Source organism: Mucor velutinosus (assembly GCF_035048745.1).
Source record: "Mucor velutinosus strain NIH1002 chromosome Unknown tig00001563, whole genome shotgun sequence".
NCBI lineage: Eukaryota > Fungi > Mucoromycota > Mucoromycetes > Mucorales > Mucoraceae > Mucor > Mucor velutinosus.
Genome location: NW_027041904.1, coordinates 329127 through 354199, shown reverse-complemented (window position 1 = coordinate 354199; position 25073 = coordinate 329127). Strand labels below are relative to the sequence as shown.

The 25073-nt window shown below is 40.2% G+C and overlaps 9 protein-coding genes across 9 annotated transcripts; 4 read left to right on the top strand and 5 right to left on the bottom strand.

Moving 5' to 3' along the window:
• Positions 1 to 772: 772 nt before the first annotated feature.
• ATC70_008710 (uncharacterized protein) lies at positions 773 to 2714 on the bottom strand (the record flags this gene model as incomplete). Its single annotated transcript, XM_064827956.1, has 2 exons — positions 773 to 2259; positions 2324 to 2714. The coding sequence occupies 2 exons, from the start codon at positions 2712 to 2714 to the stop codon at positions 773 to 775; spliced, it is 1878 nt and encodes a 625-aa protein (XP_064685158.1).
• Positions 2715 to 3489: 775 nt separating this feature from the next.
• ATC70_008709 (uncharacterized protein) lies at positions 3490 to 3750 on the bottom strand (the record flags this gene model as incomplete). Its single annotated transcript, XM_064827955.1, has 1 exon — positions 3490 to 3750. One exon carries the CDS (start codon positions 3748 to 3750, stop codon positions 3490 to 3492), a length of 261 nt encoding a protein of 86 aa, XP_064685157.1.
• A 637-nt stretch (positions 3751 to 4387) lies between these two features.
• Positions 4388 to 5679, bottom strand: MNR2_3 (CorA metal ion transporter; the record flags this gene model as incomplete). Its single annotated transcript, XM_064827954.1, has 2 exons — positions 4388 to 5371; positions 5434 to 5679. 2 exons carry the CDS (start codon positions 5677 to 5679, stop codon positions 4388 to 4390), a joined length of 1230 nt encoding a protein of 409 aa, XP_064685156.1.
• A 5392-nt stretch (positions 5680 to 11071) lies between these two features.
• Positions 11072 to 12265, top strand: PDI1_2 (protein disulfide-isomerase precursor; the record flags this gene model as incomplete). Its single annotated transcript, XM_064827953.1, has 4 exons — positions 11072 to 11122; positions 11178 to 11272; positions 11327 to 11400; positions 11460 to 12265. 4 exons carry the CDS (start codon positions 11072 to 11074, stop codon positions 12263 to 12265), a joined length of 1026 nt encoding a protein of 341 aa, XP_064685155.1.
• Positions 12266 to 12697: 432 nt separating this feature from the next.
• On the top strand, positions 12698 to 15517 carry ATC70_008706 (uncharacterized protein; the record flags this gene model as incomplete). Its single annotated transcript, XM_064827952.1, has 3 exons — positions 12698 to 12959; positions 13023 to 14372; positions 14439 to 15517. The coding sequence occupies 3 exons, from the start codon at positions 12698 to 12700 to the stop codon at positions 15515 to 15517; spliced, it is 2691 nt and encodes an 896-aa protein (XP_064685154.1).
• Positions 15518 to 17244: 1727 nt separating this feature from the next.
• ATC70_008705 (uncharacterized protein) lies at positions 17245 to 18054 on the bottom strand (the record flags this gene model as incomplete). Its single annotated transcript, XM_064827951.1, has 1 exon — positions 17245 to 18054. One exon carries the CDS (start codon positions 18052 to 18054, stop codon positions 17245 to 17247), a length of 810 nt encoding a protein of 269 aa, XP_064685153.1.
• Positions 18055 to 20855: 2801 nt separating this feature from the next.
• On the top strand, positions 20856 to 21590 carry MUQ1_2 (choline phosphate cytidylyltransferase; the record flags this gene model as incomplete). Its single annotated transcript, XM_064827950.1, has 1 exon — positions 20856 to 21590. One exon carries the CDS (start codon positions 20856 to 20858, stop codon positions 21588 to 21590), a length of 735 nt encoding a protein of 244 aa, XP_064685152.1.
• A 173-nt stretch (positions 21591 to 21763) lies between these two features.
• ATC70_008703 (uncharacterized protein) lies at positions 21764 to 22367 on the bottom strand (the record flags this gene model as incomplete). The annotated part of the gene is made up of 3 exons (XM_064827949.1): positions 21764 to 22039; positions 22096 to 22280; positions 22331 to 22367. The coding sequence occupies 3 exons, from the start codon at positions 22365 to 22367 to the stop codon at positions 21764 to 21766; spliced, it is 498 nt and encodes a 165-aa protein (XP_064685151.1).
• Positions 22368 to 22810: 443 nt separating this feature from the next.
• Positions 22811 to 24023, top strand: ATC70_008702 (uncharacterized protein; the record flags this gene model as incomplete). The annotated part of the gene is made up of 5 exons (XM_064827948.1): positions 22811 to 22940; positions 22998 to 23213; positions 23268 to 23624; positions 23678 to 23810; positions 23867 to 24023. The coding sequence occupies 5 exons, from the start codon at positions 22811 to 22813 to the stop codon at positions 24021 to 24023; spliced, it is 993 nt and encodes a 330-aa protein (XP_064685150.1).
• Positions 24024 to 25073: the final 1050 nt, after the last annotated feature.

The window sequence follows — 25073 nt, the reverse complement described above, 5'->3', positions numbered from 1 at the left end:
TTTTAGCTGCAAATGGGCATTAAATCCATCATACAATAAGAGAGCTTCATGCCAATTGTGATTTGATACCTGGCCAATATCCCCAGAGTGTCTACAAATATCCTGAATCTATTTAAAGGAGAGCGGCCGCTTCCAAGATATAGTTGCAATGAGGTCCATCATTTTCCGCTCAACATCTCTACTATGAATACAGCATATTGCCCCATTTTTAGATATATTATACTAAAGAAAAACGTATCACAAGTGCTTATTGATGTGCAACGAGCATACGCGTTCGCAACAAATCCTGTTTCAAAGATTTTGCCCTATTCAGTCAAATACTGCTTGTTCATATCAAATGTACTGATGAGGCGCATCAAATGAAACCTTTTGTGCAACTGCCAAGATTTGAGGCACTTGAGTTTAAAGACCAACATGCTCTAAAGCTTATGTTCGCTGTAGTGTGTCGATCACTACACAGCTAAACTGACAACCTATGGATGTTTCAAACGGTTATCATGGAGTTGTCATGGTACGCAAGAGTAAGTAAATCAAACACAACGTCATTGATCAAAAGTTATTTATATCAGTGGTCGCCTATGGACTCATGTTGTTGTTGTTGTTTGCTTCCAAGTGTCGTGGAAAGCGGAAATAATCGTAACGCACCAGAGAAATTGCAACTCCAAATAGACAATAAATGCCTCATCCATCAGACAGCATCAACCTGATAACGTGTGTATGTAAAAAGTAAAGCAGTTTATTAACAAGTAGAGTGTATATGATAAAATTCGAGTTACTGACGGATAATCTCGACAGAAAAGAGATTAGGGCATTTCAATGGACGTCTTTCTTCATCCAGATCAAACTTTTTAGAGTTCACCTTTTTGTCTAAACTATCAATGACAGACATAACAGCAGGTGCGTCTACGAGGGGTGAGTACTTTTCAGGCAGAGTGATACGCAGATGCATTGCTGGATAATCAGTAGCATCTTCATTCTCAATTTCATCATCACTATTTCCGTATTCTGAATCAGAGTCATCACTGCTACTGTCACTGCTATCACTGCTGCTGGAGGAATCATCGTTGCTATTTTCACGGCTCTTGGAATGAACAATGGTTGTAAACGATAGCCCACTCTCTATGAGACCCACGCCAGGATGTAAAGGAGATACTGCGAATACCAACTCCATCAATCTTCCAACATATTTACATACAGTGACACCCCTTCGTCCAACCATGGCCTGAATAGCATAGAAAATGGGATCAGGCACTGCACCACCTTGTCGGTAGGCCAACAAGATAGCAATGATGGCACGCTCGCGATGACTGAGACCAGGCACATTGGCTAAAGGACCACCGGCGAGAGGCATATGGAAAGCTACGAATGCTCGAGTTTCCTTGGGATAATGTGAAGTAAGGTTTGATAGATGAATAGCAGCAGGCAGTAAGCGATGAAGCTGCAGTGGATGGAGTGGATCAAGATATAATTTGGGTAATGCATTAGCCAAAATAGCATAAATAGCGTCGAATTCCTTTGGTGATAATGTGAATTCGGATTGTGCAGTGTAAGCCTTGACGCCTTCGATAAGAGGGTCCTTTTGTTTTTCTTCAGCAGACAGCAGCTGCCAACAATATCCTAAACGAACGCCTCCCTCACTGAAATAAACTCGTCTAATTTTGAATACCTCCAAGATGGCGCTGACCAAGAAGCAAGATGCTGGAATCATGCCTGCACGTCTTTTTGATACGCGGAACACTTTGAGTTTCTTCATCAATTCATGCGGATTTTTATGACGGTAATGCTTTGCCAACTCCTTGAGCTCTTTTCCAGTGACAGAATAGCCGTTGATGATTGGGATAGGATACATGTGTTTGCGGTTTGTGCTTCTCTTGGGGAACAGCGTTTCCTGAGCATTGACAGCCATTGACAGGTACCCTAATGCTCTGAATCCACCGCCACTCATGTATACCTTGTAACCGTCTTTATGGGCAAGTACATCTGGAAGTTGTGCCTGATCGTAGGCCTTTTTAAGCTCAGTGACCACTTCATGGTACAGAGCTTGTACGTCCTTTTCTGATTCACATTTTGCCAATCTTCTCTTCAAAGCCGCGGCACCGTAAGGCATTGAAACAGGATGTGGCGAAACACGGATACCATCGTCTGTTGTTGTGTCGTTTTTCAAATTGTCGTCTGGAATCGATGCGGTCATGACGTAGCTGACTTCCACAGAACCACCTCCTAGGTCCATGGTCAATCCATTGACGTGATTGAATGAGCCTGTCAAGATTGATGTGTCAGTCCCGTGCTCCTGTAGCCAACAAACATCCCTACTCAGACTTACCTACAATACCGGAGGCTGAAATCAGTGCTTCTTGTTGTTTAGATAACAAAGATACCGTCCATCCTGTAGCTTGATAAATTCTGTCGAGAAACTCTTTTGAATTTGCTGCAATACGGGTGGCTTCTGTTGCAATAACGCGAACATTTTGTATCTCGACCTGAGCGTCTTGACACAGCTTTTTGAAGCGCAGGAAACTGGTAATAACCTCGTCAATCGTGTCTGAGGGTATCACTCTGTCATCGCCTTGTGCATCAAATAAAGCAATAGGGGCTCTTTCTTCGTAGGCTACTGGTAAATGACGTGCAAGTGCGCTTACAATACCAAAACGGATGCCATTTGATCCCATATCAACTACACCAAAAGGTGCCTTGATGGACATTGGGTCTGCCATGTGTGAGTGCTTAGTAAAAAAAAAATATATATGAAATGAAAGAAAAAAAAAAAAAAGGAAAGAGACAAAACATTTCATCATCATCATCACTATATTTGTACAAACAGAGAGATGTTTGCGGCCACCTTCCGTCCACTTTTCTTTTTTTAGCTCGCGTCCACCTCCCGCCCGCTTTATATTGTTGCTTGTGCGTCCACCTCACTTCCATCCGTGTTCTACCAAAACACTTTTTGTTTAATTAGCCATTCATTTCCTTCGTGATGTAGAACGGTTGAGAGCAAAAGTGTGATGATCTTTTATTAGTAGTGAATAAAACGAAGAAGCAAATTCGTTGCGTGAGGAAATCAGGCTCTTGGCAAGAGACGCAAACAGATTCGATCAACGAACGCTGTGGACTTTTTCTGGCATATCCGAGCACCTCAAAGTCATTCATCTTTAACCCTTCTATGAACCTTTCAAATCGGCCTTGGTAGTTGCCAATATTTGAGCTAAAAATACTATAAACATAACGTCAACACAAAGTATTAGGCTATTTTCTTTTCCTCAATCAGTCTATGTTTACAGCAATATATACGTCGCTCAACTCGACGGCCTGAGTCCATGCGCTTCCTTGATATCTGAGCCTTTAGAAAATGTGCACCGTTTTTTGTTGCGAAATATGTAAAAGCTGCAGGTTTCTTTTTTTTTTTCATATAAAGTCGTATATTGCGTTGTTATGTTAAAAATGCCCTCTGAAGATACTTCCTTTCGTTCATAAACCGCTTCCTTATGAGGATCAGTAGGGCTTTACAAAAAATTGTGAATCAGGAGGACGAGAAGCCAAACCAGGATGATTGCGAAGAGCCTTGAAGCCCTGCACTGGACATACTTCCATATCGGACGCATGAGGATGGATCGTACAGGGCTTGATGATGCGTCGTTTGCGACGAGTCTCCTTAAGAGCCACGGCTTGTAAAGTAAGACAGCCAGTATCCGTGATAAAACAGGAGTTATACGGGGTTCGAGCCAAGTCAGAAGGTCGGAGGAAAGCCACCATAACAAGCAGAAAGACTAACTTTTGTTGCAATAACTTGATAGAAGTAGCAGTTCAGGAAGCAATGGAACGGGCATAGGTCAGCGTGGGGGAGATGTCGATTGTGGGTCGGTGCAAAGGGACGGGAGGTGCTGGTTTTATCATGGACTCTATGTAAGAGTTAATCAGATCACTTTCACATGTACCTCCTGGTTCGTCATGAAGGTGAGCTACGGCAGTCCGTACAGTTTTCAGTGTAGAGACCTGTAAGTGGTAGCGGCTGCGTATATCCGATAGAAAGCTGACAAGCTTTACGGGTGTGAAGGGGGTGAAAGAAACACCATTCTTGATAGCCCATTCCAGAAAACGAAGCTGGCGCTTGCAATGGCTTCGATTAGTCCGAACAAGCACTGGAAGCACAGACTGAGCAGTTTTCCTCTGCAGCTAGTCGCATAACATAATTACTTTCAAGCCTGAGCAACTAAATGTCTTTTCTACAGGTACGTGTACTATCAATCAAACCAAGCCAAAGCCAACATAACGTTTAATATTATGAATAAAGCGTAAAATGTTTATTAAGTTGAATAAGATGCAATGCAGCAAATTTATGTATGTACATGATGATATGCGAAGGAGGATAATTTACAATTGTGGGGTATACTTAAGCGGAACTGCTTGAAGTAAGCCGGAAAGAATCCTCATTTTCATCATGTTGTTGACGAGCGGCAATAGCCTCACGCACAACTTCTAACAGAGTATCGACACCTTGACGGTCGATTTGATGGTGCAACACCAGACGAGCCTTGGTACCCATACCACCCATCTTGATGTTGCGTTCAGCCAAAGCAGGAATAAGATCACGTTCAACTTGAATACCAACGCGCTTGGTGTCAATAAAGACCATGCTGGTGTGGGTAGGAATTTGAAGATCGATACCCATTGCAACCAACTCGTTTGCCAAGTATTTAGCGAGCTTGTGCGTCTCCTTCATGGTAGGAACAATGTGATCAATACCGTATTGAGCGGCAACAGCCATAAAACCAGCTTGTCTCCATCCACCACCAAAGAGCTTACGATTGAAGCGAACTCGGTCAATGAACTTGGCAGAACCAACGACCATAGAGCCAATAGGAGCACCTACACCCTTGGACAAACAGAGAGACATGGAGTCGAACAATTTACCGTATTCTTTGAGAGAGATACCAGTTTCTTGAGAAGCATTCCAGAGACGGGCACCATCTAAATGCATAGCAAGACCACGGTTGCGAGCCAAAGTGGAGATTTTAGCCATCTCTTCGTAAGGGAAAATCATACCATTGAGGGTATTTTCAAGAGACACCACACGAGTAGGAGCAGAGTAGATATCCTCGCCCAAAAGGTTGTTTTCAATCTCTTCAGCAGTGATGTGAATACCATTGGCACCGATCACAGGAGAGACAGAGGCACGAGAGTGAACAGCGATACCACCAGCTTCCCACAAAAAGACATGGGCACGATGATCACAAACGACAGAGTGAGGAGGGGTCACCAAATGAGTACGAAGAGCCAACTGGTTTGTCATTGTACCACTGGCACAGAAGAGAGCAGCCTCATGACCAGTGATTTCAGCCATGTAGTCCTGGAGATCATTGACAGACTTGTCTTCCTAATGTTTATTTTACATTAGTATCCAAATGTTTACATGTATACACACAACATTTAACTTACCTGGAATACATCATCATTACGGGAGGCATTCTTCATGAGATCAAACATCTCATCCGTGGGAGCAGTAACCGTATCGCTTCTAAAGTCATAGAGCTTAGCCTTGGGATCAATGAGTTTGTGCTTGTCAGACAGCAATGAGGAGGTATAGTAAGCTTGAGGGGCAACTGTAGTTGAAATCAAGCGACGAGACACTGGAGATGAGCAGTAGGGGGCAGCAACGGCAAGCAAGTTTCTAGCAAAGGACATGATATTACTATAAGAGGTTCCACTCTGTAAAAAAAAAGTGTTTATATGGTTCCACTCTGTAAAAAAAAGTTTTTATTTAGTAATTTTTTTTTTGCCAGGTATTTATATGATTTCAAAAGTTTTTTTTTTTTTTTTACAGATGTCTTTGATAGTGACGGGTTCAGTCTGTGAGTGGTTCCTGATGTTGAATATCGAGTGAAAGCAGTCAGTTACAATGACTCAGATTCGCAATAGATAAAAGGTCTGGAAAAATTTAGCAGGCTTCCAATCATAATGACAAGGTTTCTCTGTCATTTATATATTTAGCGCATTTGATTTCTAATCGAAAGGTTGCACAGCATGTAGAGCAGTCAAGCACACGCTCTTATAAAAGATACATTGCATTCCCGAAGGGAGCAGCTGGGTACAATTCTCGCTTAGGCTTGTGAATGAGGGCTTTTGCAATCCAATGCCGTTGTATGGAAGGTTTCTGTATTGCAGGTGGTATGCATCTGCTCTATGGCTTTGACATCAGTTGCCAAATATCCGATGCTGGAGGACAGGCAATGCCACCAAAGTGCTTTTATTCAAATGGCATGTCAGTGGCGTGCTCTGCATTTTATTTGGTAGCTTTGATTGCAATAGTTGTTGGGACTCAATCAACATTTTACCAACCGAATGTGTAAGCATGTTGGATGATTCAGCAATTCGTTGTCTAGTACTCGCAATAATCATCAGGAAATCTATGGAATCTTGATTGATGTAGATTGTGCTGAATGGTTCTATTCAATGATAGATTTTTCAGTCTGATGAGCTTCCCAGGGCTCACTAATGTCAATATTGGATTATGAGCTCTTTCTGGAAACAGAGCTTATTAGTTTTTTTGTCTGTATGTTCTACCTGCTAGCATTTGTTTTCATTTCTGTCGCATCGTCGGCATATTTTTTCGATTGAATATCATTATTAGAGGGAAATTCATTTCAATAACGGTACACGTTGTGACCAAGTAAAACCCTTATTTGACCAATATAACGTAGCCATCTCATTTCGGCCCAAGAGCAACGTTTATATGGACGATCTTTAAAAATAAGGGCATCTAAAGCATCAAATGTTAATGTTTGCAGCTGGTGCATTGGTAATTCCATAAATTCTAACGTATTCCCAGTATGTTTGAAGGAAATAAAGTATTGTATTGCAAGTAACCACCATCTGCATATATCCACTTGAACTAAACAAATTATATGTATTGCCTAGCTTGCTTATCAGGTCATCAAATCAACTAACAAATGGCTAGAGACTTGAGAACATCGTAAAAGCACCAAGCAAATGAACTGTTGCAGCTGCTGGATGAGGGATCTCCAGAGAATAGTATTGCCATTCATAATTAAAAGGTAGCACGTATATTAACAGTCTCTATACACCTTCAGGTGCAAGAAATCTAGAAAATGTGTATGGCACCAAAGTTTACGTGACTTACGCCTTCCTTCTCTTGAAAGTGTTCTAAAACAATTTAAAATGATCATTATTACAAAAAAAAGGCCAGGTTGTAGCCTATAGTATGAGCTCTGTTTTGGTACTATTCACTATGCAATTCGCTTCTATTAGCGTTCAATTTATTGATTCTCTTCATGGATTGAAACATGAGATTTCTCAGAGCTACTGCTACTAAAAATGGTTTCAAGTACCGACATTTTGTTTTCGGGTATAAACGATGAATCTGCCATCAATTTGCCAAAAAAAATCTTTCTATCAAGGGATTGCATTCCAAATGCTATACAAAAGTGAAGTAGCACATTAATAGGTTTAAGTACTTTTTCTAATGCTCTATCGAATGGTACTAAGTGCTTCTATATCTCTCAGCAAAAAAAGGTTCTTAATCGGAAAAAACCAAAAATGCTTTTTTTAGTCGAAAAGTCGAAATTGGTACTAAAGAATACCCAAATAAGCAATATTATATGCTCGATTGGACTTTTAGCTTTCGTTTTTACTAATACATGCCATGATAAAAATCTCGTTTTTGGGGTGTAAACCGCGACCGTTTGATTTTCAAGAAAATTTATGAGGTATCACTCATGAATTGAAGAGGTTTTTGACCACTCAAAAAAAAATTAAGATAAAGCATCAGCAAGTAAGCAGAAGTCGAGAGCAGCCATTTGGTACCACTCTGACAATCTAAAACGGTCTATGAATGGAAATATAAGCATTTCAATTTCATCAAGCTTTGCTCTGTTTTGGTCTATTTGCGGCTCTAGGGTGATGAATTTGACGTGGTCCGTAGATTAAGTATGCTGCATTCATTGGTCCAGATGGTTATGTCTTGTGTAAAGCTGATTGTGTGATCTATGGTTTGGTTTTGAGATGCAACATTAGGCTAAATAGCGCTAAATGCCGCTGGTAGAGCAGTATACCATCGCTCATGAAAGTAATTCTGGCTGCTCTGTGTCTGGTTTTAGAGAATTTACGTGCTACTCATCTTTCAAACTGCCAGATAGTATGTTTTGCATACGGCATGCCGTTGAAGCATGCAATGGAGGTTTGTACAGTATATAAGATGGCAACATAAAGCTGGTCATAAGTAAATACAGGACTTGTGTAAGATCTACAGCGACTTTTTTGAGATGTTGTCATTGCAAAAGGCTCGCTTGTAACTAAAGCGCCCAAAAAAAGTATTTGGGTTAAGCAATTACCCTTTCAATTCCATGATCCCCATTTAATCAGCATCGCAATCATCATTATCATCAACAGAAAGGGCATTTAGGTCAGCCAGTAGCAATGCCGCCGCCAAAATTAATTCAACCTCAGCTTATTTTTTTTCTGCTCAAGATTGGACAGATCTCGCCTTTTTTCGACTTCTTTAATCTATCTTTTGGCATTCGACTATATGAACTGTGATGATCACCCTACGCTTCCTAATACATTCTTGAAGTACTTTTCAAGGCGCTTCCGACGGTGTTAACTGTAATAAGTGTTTTGATTGAAACTATTGAGCAATTCAATAAAATTTGAAATGAGGTTTTTAGCGAAAATAGCCATATTTTGTATATGAAAGCCTCATAACAGTGGTTTCAGAGGTTGCTCTGGATCGAGAGAAACATGTTAATTTGATATATGCCATAGTAAAAGTCTTTATTTTCAAGGCGAAAAATGCGATCCTTTGATTTTCGTAAAAAAACCATGAGGGGTACCTCATGCTTTTTGGTCGATTTTTGGCCATATTTTTTTAGGTCTTCAAAAAGTTGAGCAAAGGTGTCAGAAAGTTACTACTACTCAAGTGCAATTGTTTGGCGTTATTCCGGTGGCTCAGAAAGGTCTACATGGCAAGATATGAAGGCTTGAAAACTGTCCAATTTGGTTATGTTTTGCTTTATGGCTTTTATTTACCCGACACGAACCACATCTTTAGTAGCTAAAGTCGTCTGGAAGGGCAGTTCTGCAACCTGTGCAGCTTGTAATTTCAACAGGAGACATATTGATTTTGTAAGACTAATTCATGCGAATTTTGATGCCCTATGTTGCTGGTAAGCTTATTATTAACAATGCAAATGAGAACCCGAATTTGCTGCTTGAACACTATGGTTATACACCTTTGCTTGGCTACGGTAAAATTGATTAGGACTAATATTACCAAATGTTGAATTAGATGCAATATCACTACACTTGATGGCGGTGTCACCCTGCAGGCTGTCGCCGTAGACAATTCAAATCAGTAATAATAAAAATCAGTTATATAGATAGATTTTAAACAATTAATTATTAATTTAAGGGATTAGAAATCGAATTTGCTGCTTAGATACTATGGTTTTGCATATTCGCTTGGCAACAATTAAGCTCTCGAATAGATCAATGCTATCAAATGCTGGATTAGACGCCTGATTACCTTGGCTTGTCTATTTTTTAAAAACATAGTTTTCCAGCATATATAGTGACGATATAGTGAAGATTGAAATAATTTGGTTTTGGTACATCAGATGGCATAACTATTGTCAGTAAAACTGAATACCAACCGTAAATATTTTCTCATACAAACAATCTTTGCCATTACAGCAATACATGCAAAGAAAAAGAGAGGAAAACACGAGCAAAATATCATGAACATTGTAAAGTTGTTCATTTCATAGAGTTGAGCCATTCATCCATACCCAAATCAGACTCAAAAATCGGCATCAATGACCCGGAATTACACTGAACACAATACAAACATTCTTTTGTTACCAAAAATAGGTTCCGTCGTCATTTGAGACAGGCTGTTGCTATTTGAATGTACCCAAATTTGCATCATGACAGCAATAGGCATACAAATTAAGCCCAAATTATAGTAGCAATAAGAGTATAGTCTGGACCTCAGTAGGCGGATGACTTTAAACAGTGCTAATCATTGCAATGCCAATGATTAGTTGGCGTCAAAATAATTTTAAAAGATGATCCCAAGCGCACAATGGTATGCATACAAAGATCCATCCTCGTAAATGCAAATAGACATACATCAATTAAAGTGGAATTCCACTTTTACCGAGTCAGTTTGTGATACATACATGCTCGTATCACATACATTTGCGGTATATATCTAAGAAATAGTTCAGTATGGTGCAATTTTTTATCTGCTGGTCGATCAATTTGCATTATATTAACAGTGTAGGACATGTACTACATGTCTAAAATGTAAGCAGGATGAGCAGTAGCACAATTTACAGGATGTACTGTATGTCAGTGACTAATAGCAATGTCCACCAAAACAGCATTTGGCCTTGCAAACAAGTTGCGTTTGAATGTCAAGGACGATAATTATTCGAAATTGTGCTGTTGTACATTTCACAAACACAAACCTTAAAACAACATGGAAACACAGACAGTTAGTTTACATCAACCGTTGTTTCTATCATGAAACGGGTAATATCTTCTCTATTTACAGCAACGGCAGTCAATCAACAGACTGAATGGTAAATGATGAAATGTTTACACTTGTATTTTCTATCTTTCTGTTATGTAATCTTGTGTGTTTCGATGATCTTTCATGTCAAAGTTACACGATGGAGTTTATATATTACCAAGATGTGTATAATGAAGACGAGCCAGAGAGAAGAAGCACATGAATGATTAGCAACATTTCTTGGAAGCAAAGATTCCTGGGTACGGCTGATACATCTACAAGAGTCCAGAATGCTTTAAACAATCAATACATGTACAAACATAGCCAATGTCCCTTTGAACCCTGTTCAAGCGATCAAGATATACTCCTGAAAGGTGCTGAAAAAGGAAATTTTCGTAGAACGGTCTTGATTGGATTTATTTGAGCAAGGTATTCCACTGCTGAACAATGTCTTTTCACATTGTTGGTCCTACTCTAGGTTTAAGAAGAGTTCTGTTTTTCTTCATTCTTCTCTTTCGTCTTTTGCTCTTATTACATATATCTTACATGGAGTGTATCCCGCACGAAAATGCAGCGCCTCATATTCAATGGATATATGCAAGTAGTTGATGAACGTCAGCACAATGCCTCTATGCTAATCTATAGAATATAGACTCTCTTCAGATCTTGTGTGTACGGCTATGCTGATGCAATGAGTATCTTGTTTGGTTATGCATCCATCTTTTGCTGGTTGAATGCGCAAGTTCCGTAAGTTGCTCCGGATCAATGTGATGTATCCACATGGGTCTCATTTCTTTACAGCCAAATGTTAGAAAACTACAAACTGAAATCGGCAGATGGCCTAAGTCTGTATCTGTTGTACTTTTGGCTTGCTGGTAAAGCCTTACATCTTTAGCATGACCTGGATCGGATTTAACCAGTGATTTTCATGTAGGCGATCTTGGAAACATGTTCAGTTGCGTCTTGAATCATCAATTGCCTTTTCAAACCTATCTGGCCACCTATTTCGTCTGCACAGATCTTATATTGCTCTATCAATATTTTCGTTACTCAAGCAACAAGGTCGAGTTGTGCACCGATAAATTCAGCACACCACATGACCCATCAGTTGAGCATGCCGACGAGGAATTTGTATTTCCCGAGGAATACGCATGCTTGGAACTGACAAAAACGGCGGAAGATGTTAATTACGGAACCATGAATAGCAATTCAAGCAGAAAAACTTTATTTATGGGTTTATTGCTTTTCGGATGCAGATTTGGCTTTGGATCGACAACAGCACTGTTATCAACCACAGCTAATTCAAGGGGTTCTACAGCTATAACAACAGCAGCAGCAGCAGCAGCAGAAGAGGTGTTACTACAAACGCCCCTTACATTGGGTTGGATGCTGGCTTGGGTGTGTACCACATTTTATATTGTGTCTCGTGTACCACAAATCCACAAGAATCACAAAAGACATTCTACACAGGGCCTTTCACTAGCATTGTTTAGCTTTGCTGTGGGTGGTAATGTTACGTATGCATTGAGTATTATTTTACACCCAGGCCGGACAAGAGAGAGCTTTATGGAATCATTGCCTTATCTGTCAGGAAGTCTAGGCACCTTGTTTCTGGATGCTGTAATTTTCGGCCAATTCCTTTCATATAGAAAGAACACCGCTGTCGACAATACAAACGCTCATATGGCTGTAACAAGAACATCATCGCTATCAAGGCCGCTTACCTTCAATTCCCAATAATCTCCATCATATACCACACACACATACACACACACACACACACACACATACACACACACACACACACACACATACACGCTTGTAAATAGATCACTCACTCTCCTTTCAAATCATATAAACGATTTGGTACTCCTTGAATCCGTTTGTCCCCCCCCGTCTTTCTCCTATAATATAAGTCTATTTTTATGTAAATTAATTGATAAAAGACAGAGCTGCAATTTACCGAGCAGGATCTGGAGAGCGATCAAATTTATGCTGAAATGTTGCTAAATTCTGTTTGTTTCTTTCTTTTCTTTTGCTTCTTTTATCGTCATTAAACAACATTTGGCTATATAAATAACCCCTCTTATCCCCTTTTTCATGTGTTTTTTCTATATAGCACATTGATTTCGAGCATTTCCTTTCACTTTACTCTCTTTCCTATACTTTGTCATGACCGTATCCAATCTCTCAACAAAACTAGAAACGTCCATCATCCAAATCATTAGCTGTCTTGGGAGCTATGCGCCCAGAAAACTCACCAGATTGCTCTGGACATTGATGGTGACCATTGGGTTGCTGTTCACTACACACTTTCTGTACGCTTATCAGTTTAGCCACACTGCAGTCTCTTCCACGGCCAACATTCTGATATCTCAGAGCCAAAAGCAGCAACAGCAACATCCATTCTATAATGTGGATTCATTAATTAGAGGTACATATAAATCAATTTCCAATGCCCGAGAAACATGTAATAACCTGTTCCATGAATGAGCAGAGACCATGCCGTACGCCAAATCAGCAGCAAAGAGCACGTTTACAGGCCACAATGCGTCCTTTATCGATAGCCTGCTACGGCGCAACAATGAAATCATGCTGCACAATCAGGATCTAGTGGCAGATATCACTGTCATTTTGCATTATTCAGACAAAGAAATGTCCAGCATTCAAACTCAAATTCAATCCATTCTGGCTCAATCCGTGCAACCCAAACAAATCTGGATTCTATGCCGTTCCAACAAACCCAAGAAATCACTAGAAACCAAGTTTGGTATTCGCTCAACCACATCTGCTGATAAGATCAAGGTTAAGATTATACCCTATGACAGTGAGCAAGAGCAACAACCCAACAGTGAGGTCATGCTGGTGAAAGACGCTCCATGGCTGTTATTGCAACAGACCATCCCTACTGCCTACGTCTGGATACTGGAGCCCAACGCCATCCCCAAACCAGAGTACCTCTACTACACCTACGGCCTGATGAATACGGAAGAGTACAAACACAGTGTCATAGGCTATGACACCTCCCTGTTCTCAACAAAGAACACATCCCCTCCTCCTCATGTCACACAATGCTTGAGATCTAGTCAAATTGGAAAAAGTCGATCCGTGGACATGATACATAGTTCTTGGCTATTACGTACGCAATGGCTTGGTAGTTTGAGAGCAGATTCCAACACCAACGCCTTGCAATTACCATTGGGATATTTTGTCAGCAGCACTTTGCTCTACAGAGCTGGTATCACCTCTGTTGTGATACCTTCCTCCACTAAATTACTCCTTAGCTTCTCATGTCAAAAATGGCTTCAAGCCGGCGGTCCTTCTCATATTCTCAATTCGGTTTATCCCAACGTGGCAGAACAGGAAATGCTATATCAACAAACGCCAGCGAACCGCGTATCTATTCTGCTTGCTGGGTCCGATCACGCAATTGCCTTGCTTCCATTGATATGCAGATTGCTCAACGGCAATAAACAATATAACGTGCATATCATCTTGACCAATGGGTTAACGCACCACGCTTTTCAAGATACATTAGTTCATAACCATTGCACGAATAGCCATCATGCTACGATCCATGATCTTACCTTGGCGTACAACAATGGTGTATACTATGACGACAGTGGTAGCACTGCAGAAGAGGAAACAAATTACATTACGCCCACTGCCAATCTATTGCACTTTATCCAACCTAACGTCTTGATCCATATCAAAGAACCCAGCACTTTTATTTATCGCTCCATCAAATCACTGGCTGAACTGCATGGCATCACTTCTATTGGCTTACCAGCACAAGACGTTCCTCATGCTCTCTGGATAGCTGATCTCTCGGTCAAGGCACTTACCTGTAAGTTTCACCAGAAAAACAAACAAACAAACAACATCACTCATGGCCCTATTTTCTGTTGATTAGATTGGAATGATGTAAAGATTGATCTGGTGGTCATTACAGATAGAAGACCTGTTTCGTTATCTCGCTTGTTGAATTCTACCAACAATGCCTACTACTTTGGCGACGAGAACGTAGAACTGGCTATTCACATGGAGCAATCTGCAGATCCTGAAACACGAGCACTGGTGCAAGGCTTCGGATTTAAGCATGGCGATAAGAAAGTGCGTCATCGAGTGCGTAAAGGAGGTCTTTTACCTGCTATTGTCGAGTCTTGGTATCCCAGTAACGATGATAACTATGGTGTATTGTTGGAAGACGACATTGAGCTCTCTCCTTTCTTTTACTCATGGTCCAAGTACAACATCCTCAAATATCGTTACGAATCTGAAGAGGCTCATAATCGCATCTATGGTGTTAGCTTGTACTCTCCTCGCAATCTAGAGCTGCGACCTGAAGGCCGTCGGCCTTTCAATCCTGAGCCCGTGCTTGAACTAGGTGGTTACCCGAGACGCACCCCTTATGCAACACAGATTCCTTGCAGCTGGGGCGCTGTCTACTTCCCTGAGCACTGGCGCGAATTTCATACATACATCACCGAGCGTGTAGCAAAGGAAGAAAAGTACACCAAAGGATACTACAACATCACTGTCCCGGGAAGTCGATCTGAAAGATGGAGCAAGTCGTGGAAGAAATATTTCATCGAGATGGTCTACCTGCGTGCTTATGTTATGGTGTATCCCAACTTTGAGAACTTTGAGTCCTTCTCTACCAACCATCTGGAATATGGAACCCATGTGCAGCAAAAGAACAATGGACGAGCAAAGTCTAAAGTGGACCAATTTCTGGTACCTTTGATGCAGCAAGACACCATTCTCACTCAATTGCCAGATCAACATTTGCCAGACTTTGACCGTTTGCCAATGATGGATCTATGGGGTCATATTCGCACACTGTCAGAGCTGGATCGTGTGGGTTCGCAGTGGCATACCAAAGTTTCCAATTGCGAACGAAGCCCAATTGGCTTGTTTGACGCCAAAGACACCTTATGTCCCTTCCCTGAAAACGTAGCTAGAAGCAAGAAGAAGGAAATTAGAAAGTAAACCTTGTACAATGCTTATAAATTTATCTGTATATACATTTATCTCATATCATTCATACTCTATCTTACCAATCTTTGTATTTCTCTGCAACTTATAAATAAAAGATTAGACATGTAGATGAATGCTGTTGACTATAACTCTTCATTCGCATCTCGGTAAATGACATTCTTTAATTCCATGTGATATCAAAAGGCATGACTGAGGAGGCATGATAATTTAGCAATGCTTGTTGTGTTGAGAAAAAAAAACCTGGATCTACGGCCAAGTAAGCTTGATTCAGCATTGCTACAATGATTGTACTGGCAATCACCGGATTTCTTTCATTGGTTTGTAAAAGGACGAATCATTTCGTATCAAAGTGTACCTTTGTGTAGTGTATTTTCCTTGTCAAATACATTTAATGTAATTACCAAGATTTATGCTTGGCATTTAAATAAATGACACCTAGTTATTACCCACTTAAGAGATCTCAGAATGCACAAAATAAGCAAAAATAAGTAGTTCAATACAGCTATAGTACCTTTTCATTCGCAATCCTCTTTTCATTAGCTACAGAAGCACATTTACGGAAGACAGGCACTACCAGCAGCAGCCGGCAAGATTTGTTCAATCTCAGCTAAATGAAAATCTGTCCCGATTTGTTACTTTTTGATCAACGTACGACTTTGTTGACCTATTTTGCAAGATTCGACTATGCAAATAGTAATATTCATACCAAAGCCCCTTAAGCTTCCCAGTAGTACTTTTGAAGGTGCATCTGATGGTCTAATTCTTAAAGGTATTTACAACAAACCTATAGCGCAATTTTTGAAAATACGAAATAACATCTTGGGCGAAAATGTCAAGATTCTGCATATGACGGACTCACAAATGGAGTTTCAGGGGTTGCCTTGGATCGAGATTAATATTTTGATTCAATATATGCCTTAGTAAAAGTCTTCATTTTCGAGGCGAAAAACGCGATCGTTTGATTTTCGTAAAAAACCATGAGGGGTACCCCATGCTTTTTGGTCAATTTTTGACGATCCTAAAACAGTTGAGCAAAGGTGTCAAGATGTTGGTGCTAGTCGAGAGCAACTGGCTGGTGCTACTCTGGTGGTCTAATTCAGCTTTCAACGTGAGAAATTATTGCTTGAATCCATCCAAATGGCATGATTCCCGAGTAGTAAGAGGTGTTCGAAGTATGTTCCGTGTCTTTATGTAAATTTCTCTGAACGCTACAAACGTGGAGTACTGTACAAGAGCCAGACCTACAGTTACATGTCGTTTATGGCGAGTTTTTTAAGTGATACAGAAAGTTAAAAGGTGAACTTCGAATACATGTCGCTGGATGGACGGAAACTACTTGTTAAACTGATTTTTTGTCTTGTCTACCTTGCCTCTACATCTGGATTATGTAGGCTCGTTATCCGTTGCCTGATTTGTCTTCATTTGTTGGATTATAATAGTCGTATTCATCCAATTTCTCTTATTCTGTTGATGTACAGACGCATGAACTAGGTTTCTTGCGCTGCAAGCAGGTAGTGCTAATACTGTGCGACATTATTAAATGGACCTTCAATAGAGATAGACTGGTCATGCATATGATCATTTGACGAGAGAGAATGTTTAATTGCACGTTCAATTATCAAAGTGATATCAATAATGTTTGGAACTCATTTATTTGATATGCAATGCATGTAAATTGAATATATGACGGTGGCGCCATGTCTCACAGAGTAATATCACTAGATCTTGATTGATTTTAGAGCCTTCCGAAGCCTTGATTTGATAGTTGCTTGTTTCTTTATCGGCACAGCAGCACTTTGTTTTTCCACAATTTGCATGCTATCCATAAGCTCCTCCAGCGTGATTTTCAATGCGCTTACTGGTACTAAATCTCGAACATCCAGGTAATGGCTATGGTAAGTTGGTTTTGATAGTTGTGTGTCAACGATAGGATCTGTTTGCGTGCCCATATCAACACCTACAGAGACCGATGTTGCCATCAATGCACATTGCCGCAGTGGCAGTCTCGTTGCTGGAGTAGAGGTTAAAGGAGGTGGAGAAGGAAGTGAAGGCAGAATATGCGCAGAGGATTGCTTCTTCAGCTTCTTTGTCGAGGATTTCTTGTCAGCCGTTGATTTAACAACATGTTTATGAGGATCTGTTTTCTCTTGTTTTTTTACGTTATTAATTGCAGTTTTTGGAACATTGGATGTGGTGGAATTGCTTGTTTGTTTTGACTTTTTTCTAGCATTTTTGGTCGGTAATGGTGCCAATGAAGATTTGTGCTTTAATTCTGCGGACGAATTCACTTTCTTCAATGAAGCCTTCTTACTAATGCTGATTACATCGGATGAGCGAGTCTTCTTTTTTTGTACCTTTTCAACTTCTGCCTCTTTAGGCTGATGTTTAACTTTCTTGGAAGGCACTGGTTTCGTTGATGTTGGAGCTTCAATCTTTTTGCATGGTTTCTCTGGAATTTGGTCAATTTGCTTTGCCTTTGATGACTTTTTGCGAAGCTCTGATTTAGAAGTTTTGGTGGGTATTGTCATGATGGTAAAAATGAGAAAAAAGAAAGAGAAAAGAATAGTCATGAACATCATTCCCAATCCTGCTTTATATGTATATTCAGGCACAATATATGCTTACCACAAACCTACGTGCTTGTTTGTTTATAAACATTTGAATTACTAAACTCTAGTCATAAAACAGCTTGTGTATTGTCAAAGGAGCATGTATACCGATATCAGGAAAGGATGAAAAAGCTACAAACGTTCTCCAGCATCACAAAATGGTAGCACTTGCAATTTAAATGATATATTGCCGTGTTACACTCGTTAGTAAAGTAAACAAGCATTTGCTGAACTTCAAATGTCATTTGCCCACAATGCCTCTAGGAAGCTTGATGATCTTGTAGCATATCTCCTTTTACGTGTACCGTTTCTGATGTTCTATTGATGCTATCAATGTTCTCTGGGCCCATACAGCCATATCACGGCTAGAATTAGCGAATGTAGATGCCAACCTGGATTGACTCTTTCTATAATCACTGATCTCACTCGATGTACACTAGCAATTTCATTACACATAGTTCGCCTGGCCCCATTTTTATTATTACTGATTTGAAATGTCTACGGCGACAGCCCGCAGAGCGGCACCATCGTCGAGCGTAGCGAAATTGCATCTAATTCAGCATTTGGCACTATTAGTCTTAATGAGTTTTACCGTAGTCAAGCAAAGGTGTATAACCATAGTGTTCAAGCAGCAGATTCGGGTTTTCATTTCCACTGTTAATAAGCTTACCAGCAACATATCACATCAAAATTTGCATGAATCAGCTTTACCGAAATCAATACGCCTCCTGTTCGAATTAGAAGTTTCACAGGCTGCAGAACTGCACTTCCAGACGACTTTAGCTACTAAAGATGTGGTTCATGTCGGGTAAATAAAAGCCATAAAGCAAAACATAACCAAATTGGACAGTTTTCAAGCCTTCATATCTTGCCATGTAGACCTTTCTGAGCCACCGGAATAACGCCAAACAATTGCACTTGAGTAGTAGTAACTTTCTGACACCTTTGCTCAACTTTTTGAAGACCTAAAAAAATATGGCCAAAAATCGACCAAAAAGCATGAGGTACCCCTCATGGTTTTTTTACGAAAATCAAAGGATCGCATTTTTCGCCTTGAAAATAAAGACTTTTACTATGGCATATATCAAATTAACATGTTTCTCTCGATCCAGAGCAACCTCTGAAACCACTGTTATGAGGCTTTCATATACAAAATATGGCTATTTTCGCTAAAAACCTCATTTCAAATTTTATTGAATTGCTCAATAGTTTCAATCAAAGCACTTATTACAGTTAACACCGTCGGAAGCGCCTTGAAAAACACTTCAAGAATGTAATAGGAAGCGTAGGGTGATCATCACAGTTCATATAATCGAATACCAAAAGATAGATTAAAGAAGTCGAAAAAAGGCGAGATCTGTCCAATCTTGAGCAGAAAAAAAATAAGCTGAGGTTGAATTAATTTTGGCGGCGGCATTGCTGCTGGCTGACCTAAATGCCCTTTCTGTTGATGATAATGATGATTGCGATGCTGATTAAATGGGGATCATGGAATTGGAAGGGTAACTGCTTAACCCAAATACTTTTTTTGGGTGCTTTAGTTACAAGCGAGCCTTTTGCAATGACAACATCTCAAAAAAGTCGCTGTAGATCTTACACAAGTCCTGTATTTACTTATGACCAGCTTTATGTTGCCATCTTATTAAGAGCATCAGCAGCAGTGAATGATATGACAATTCTATTATCAAAAAATGGCGATTGTGATGTACAAATACTGCATAAAATTTGAATTTCTTTCGCATTGTCCCAATAATAGGTTTTGTTTAATACCAGCGTAAGCAAAAAGGATACTAAGGGAGATACCTCCTCTCCTCCTCCTGGCTCTGATATAACCTTTCTGTTACTAACTAATAACTGGTTGTTTAAAATCTACTTGATATACCAAAGTGTTATAATATCTGATTTAAAATGGCTTCGGTGAGAACCCGCAGGTCGACATCGACATCGAATGTAGCGAGATAGATCGGCTAGTACAGCGTATAACTAATTACTGCCATTTTTGTCGCACATAGACCCTACAAAGAAGAAACCCGCTTATCCTGACAGGCGAAGCTGCGAAAATTCGGCCATTGCTGGTCAATAGAAGCAGAAGATATATGTAATACGGCTTAAAAACTGGAGATAGCGCCAGTGATTGATAATAAACTTACAGGTTTTACATTTTGAATAGTTGGGGTACAGCGAATCCAATCCCCTCTAATACGAATATACAGTATAAAAATCACAAGAGAAAAATTTACCATTTGTTTGTCTCTTCAGCAAACTGCATTGCTATAATGCTTAGACTCTTTTCAAGCCGTTTGCTTGCAAAGGCAAATAGTGCATCTTTAGCTAATGTAAGATTAGACATCGCGTTCTTTAACCTATTAATACCCAATCTGACATGCCAACCCTTAGCGCACTTTATCGACCTCAGCTCCCCGATTTAAACAAGCTTCAGCATCATCAGATGCCATCAAGATTACTCTGCCTGATGCCTCCTTCAAGATGTATAATGCCAGAGCACCCTCTCTTGAAATGGAGACAAACAAGGAGGAATTAATCGAAATGTACACTTAAATGGCCATTATCCGTCGTATCGCCTCTACAAGAGCAAGAAAATCCGAGGCTTCTGCCATTTGTCTACTGGCGAGGTTTGTCAATCATTTACTTGTAATTCTTATTCAGCAACTCACATATCATATGTATATATATATATATAGGAAGCTGTTGCTGTCGGCATGGAGCATGCAATCACTCCCAATGATCATATCATCACTTCTTATCGATGCCATGGTTACACTTGGTTAAGAGGAGCCTCAATCAAATCCATTTTGGCAGAATTGATGGGCCGTGCGGATGGTGTCTCCAAGGGTAAAGGTGGTTCCATGCATATGTTTGCTCATAATTTCTATGGCGGTAATGGCATTGTAGGCGCACAGGTGCCCTTGGGTGCAGGAATCGCCTTTTCGCAAAAGTACTTGGGCAACCCTTCTACTACACTGGCTCTTTACGGTGACGGTGCTGCAAATCAGGGCCAAGTCTTTGAAGCCTTCAATATGGCTAAGCTGTGGGACCTCCCCGTCATTTTCGTGTGTGAAAACAACAAGTATGGCATGGGCACTTCTGCGGAACGTTCTTCGGCTTCAACCGAGTACTACAAGCGTAGTGATTATATTCCTGGCATCCATATCAACGGTATGGACATCTTTGCAGTCAAGCAAGCTGTGGCATGGGCCAAAGATTGGACAGTTTCCGGAAAGGGACCTCTTGTGATGGAAGTGGCTACTTATCGCTATGGTGGCCACTCCATGTCAGATCCTGGTACCACCTACCGTACGCGTGAGGAAATTCAAAATGTCAGATCCACGTCAGATCCTATCTTTCATCTCAAGAAGGTCATTGTTGATCTCGGTGTTGCTACAGAAGCGGATTTGAAGGAGACTGATAAAAGAAGCCAAGAAGACAGTGGATGATGCGCAAAAGGAAGCTGAGCAATCACCCGAGCCCAACTTGGATGAGTTCTGGACAGACATCTATTTGCCAGGAACAGAGCCCAAATCCGTCCGAGGCCGAGGGCCTAATGTTGTACATCGTTATCATTAAAAAGAGAGGGTATATATCGCATGTCTTTATTTCAAATACTATTTTATAAGCCTGCCTTTTTACAAACAATCTTGAACTCGTTGGGGTCAATAAGCCCATCATGGTTCAAATCGGCCTCATTCATCATTTCCATTATTTGCTGTTTCGTCCATGATTCATCCTGCGTTTCACATACTTTCAATAAACTTTGCAGTGTAATGCCGTTCACTGCAGGATCTGCTAGCATTTGGAATGCAATATCAGCTGTTGGCTCCTCTTCTTCCTCATCGTCTTCCTCTTCTTCCTCAAAATCGTTTGCTACATCGCTGTCTGTGTCTCCCTATATCCGCTGTCAACAAGCTAAAAAAGAGATTTGACCGCCTTGGTACTTGTTACCTTTAACTCGAGCACAATGTCTATGAAATCATCCAATTCAACTGAAGCTTCTTTTTCTCGGCCCACTGATTCAAACAGATCGTCCATATCGGATAGTTCAACAGGTAGTTTCAGTGATACCAGAGCTTTGTAAAGACATTTTGCATTTAAAGCACCCGTATCGTCCATATCATGCGCTTTAAAAGCTACGCAAACCGATAAACATGGCTGATAAGCTCGAGTAGGTATTACTTACTAGACTTAATTTGTCTTTTGGTGATCGTCTTCTTCATGATGTTGTATAGTCGAAATGGAGTAGCAAGCTGTAAAAGAAAAAAGAAAGAATTTATAAAACAGCAAACAGGCATTTTAAAATACAAAAGGCAGCATCAAGCATTTGTACAACCCGATGCATGACTGGATAGAATAATGTGTTCTACTGCGGTCAACATCTCTACATTTTGTCATGAAATATTAGGCAAAGACAGCTGATAACACCAAAGCGCAAGTACAAGATACATAAACCTTGCATACATACCGCATCTAGCTCTTGAAGCGCTGTCTACGCACCCTGTTTTGCCATCATAGATCATGGATCTTTCAGATCACTCATTTAGCATGATAAAACCGTCACCGATTCCATCATCATTAGCAAGCTTAACCTTCCTATTTTTTCAAACAGGCTCCTCTTTTCCCTCTCGACACAAACAAATATTAGACTCTTTTGATAACAAACATGTCTTCTTCACCAAGCCAGAACAGTCTGTTCAGACAACAGCAGCATTTATATCGGTCTGCGCATTATTTGGCGAAATCTAAAATACCAACATCGTATACTCCTCCATCACAAGATGGTGCTGCGAAAGGTTTGTTGGATCCTGTTGCTTATCATGACAACTCATCTTAGTAACCGCTTTCAACAGGTCGCAAAAGACGTGCTTCTTATGATGATGAAGAAATGGCAAATAGCGATTCCATTGATTTCAAACCGCCAGTACAGTTTCATCAGCCTCCACCACCTCCAGCACAACACCATTTGCATCCTCAGCTACAATCCGTGCGGGAAGATGAAATCTTGCATACCACCAAGCGTAACAGAATCAGCCTCAAAAAGGAATTTCCCATCAGTAAATTATTGGGTAGGCGTCAGCATGAGCACGATTGAACTGGATATTGATTGACTATGTTATTAGCTACGTTGGAGAAAGATAAGCTTATCGAGCTTATCAACGACCTGGTTGATTCGAACCCACATTTGAAATCTGAAGTCGATGCTTTTATACCACCTCCAACCACACAATCAATATCTCTCGTCATTGCAAATTTAGAAAAGAAGCTTGCAGAGAGTTTTCCGTTTAGTAAAGCTTCAGCCAGAGATGATTACAGCTATAATCGAGTTAAATCTGCATTGGTGGACATTGTGAATGCGCTTGTGGAATATGCTGATCATTTCACTAATCCTTCGCTTGATGAACACCCCACAACGATATTCTCATATCTTCATTATGCTACGTGTGTTGCTAACCGGTTGCCTGTGTGGGATAATGATGGTGAGAAGGGATCCATATGACTCTGATTGTCGTATTAACCTCTCAAATTATAGCACACAACCAAATCAAGAGAGATCTGTACTCTGAGTTAATAAATTATTGGAAAAAAGCAATTGACATAGCAGCATCCAAGCTAGATCAAGGCAAGATATATGGTCAGCAAGCTGTTACAGAATGGGCTAAAGAGTAAGAACCACACTTTAGTACACTTGGAGAAACACTAACGAACACTGTTTATGTAGACTTGTTCAACATGACGCAGAAACTCATGGTCAATTTTCTCAAGTGTTACAACAGTTTACAGAAAGATTGGGTTGGATCATTGGCATCGATAATCCGGCGTCTTTATCAGCCTTGACGTCGTCAGCTTCTGCTTCCTCAAATAGAATCAACTGGTAATTCTGCAAAGTAACGCTCATTTCTGTGTAAATATTAGTCCTAGTAAACATGTTCTTTTCGCCCCTCCGTTGCTATGATGATTTGTTGTTGTTGCCATGGCAACCTTATATCCTTTTCACACGTACATTCTTCTTGGCCTGACATTTCTCATGATTTGATTGTTTACCGGCTTCATCGGCTAGTTTAAAGAATGATGAAACGATGAGCCTCACAAGATCTATAGTTGTTTGAAAAAAGGAAAAAAGTAGATCGATCATTATTGTTGTTTTTAGCTCTGGAACGATTCAATCCAAAAAAATAGTGGTACAGTGATGTTACCCAAAAGCTTAAATAACGTTTGAATGCTAATAAATCATACCACTCTGACTGGAAGAGAATAGCTGTATATTGTCAAAATATCAGTGTGCATGTCAACACACTGGTACCAACGGGTAAACAAATTCGATATGGCCCATCTCCACCTGAAAATCTGGGATCAATGATCTGGGCAATTGTTCAAACAGGAAAATTTGGCGCAAAAAAGAAATACATTTGTAACTGTTTACAGATTGTATTGCAAATATTTCTGTTATTCTTGAATGCATGATAAGCTTTTTGCTTGATTAGCGTGTGTACTGAAATTACAAAAGTGATTGAGAATGACGAAATACCAGACTGCATTTTCGGGGGGGGGGGGGAGAGGTATCTTCTTCAAATTTCATCTTTCTTGCTTGAAAATGTAGTGCACAGTCGTTTTTTTTTTGATAAGAACATAACATGCATAAAATAGAGCAGCATAAAACAAATGATGACTATGAAAAGATCTATCAGGTAGCGCCAGCTTACGGCGTAGGAAAAGAAATGTAAAACGCTTTAAAACACTGTACATGTCCTACCTTGATTGAATGTAAAGCTGTCTTTTTTTTTTGAGTCTGTGTAAACATGCCATGAAATATCTTTCCATAGCCTTCCACTATGTCTTTTGAATATCTCGGTTTTTCACCATGTTTGTGAGTCCAATTGAAATGTTTTTTTTTAGATGTTCTGCGTCACTTCGTTTCCCTAATCACC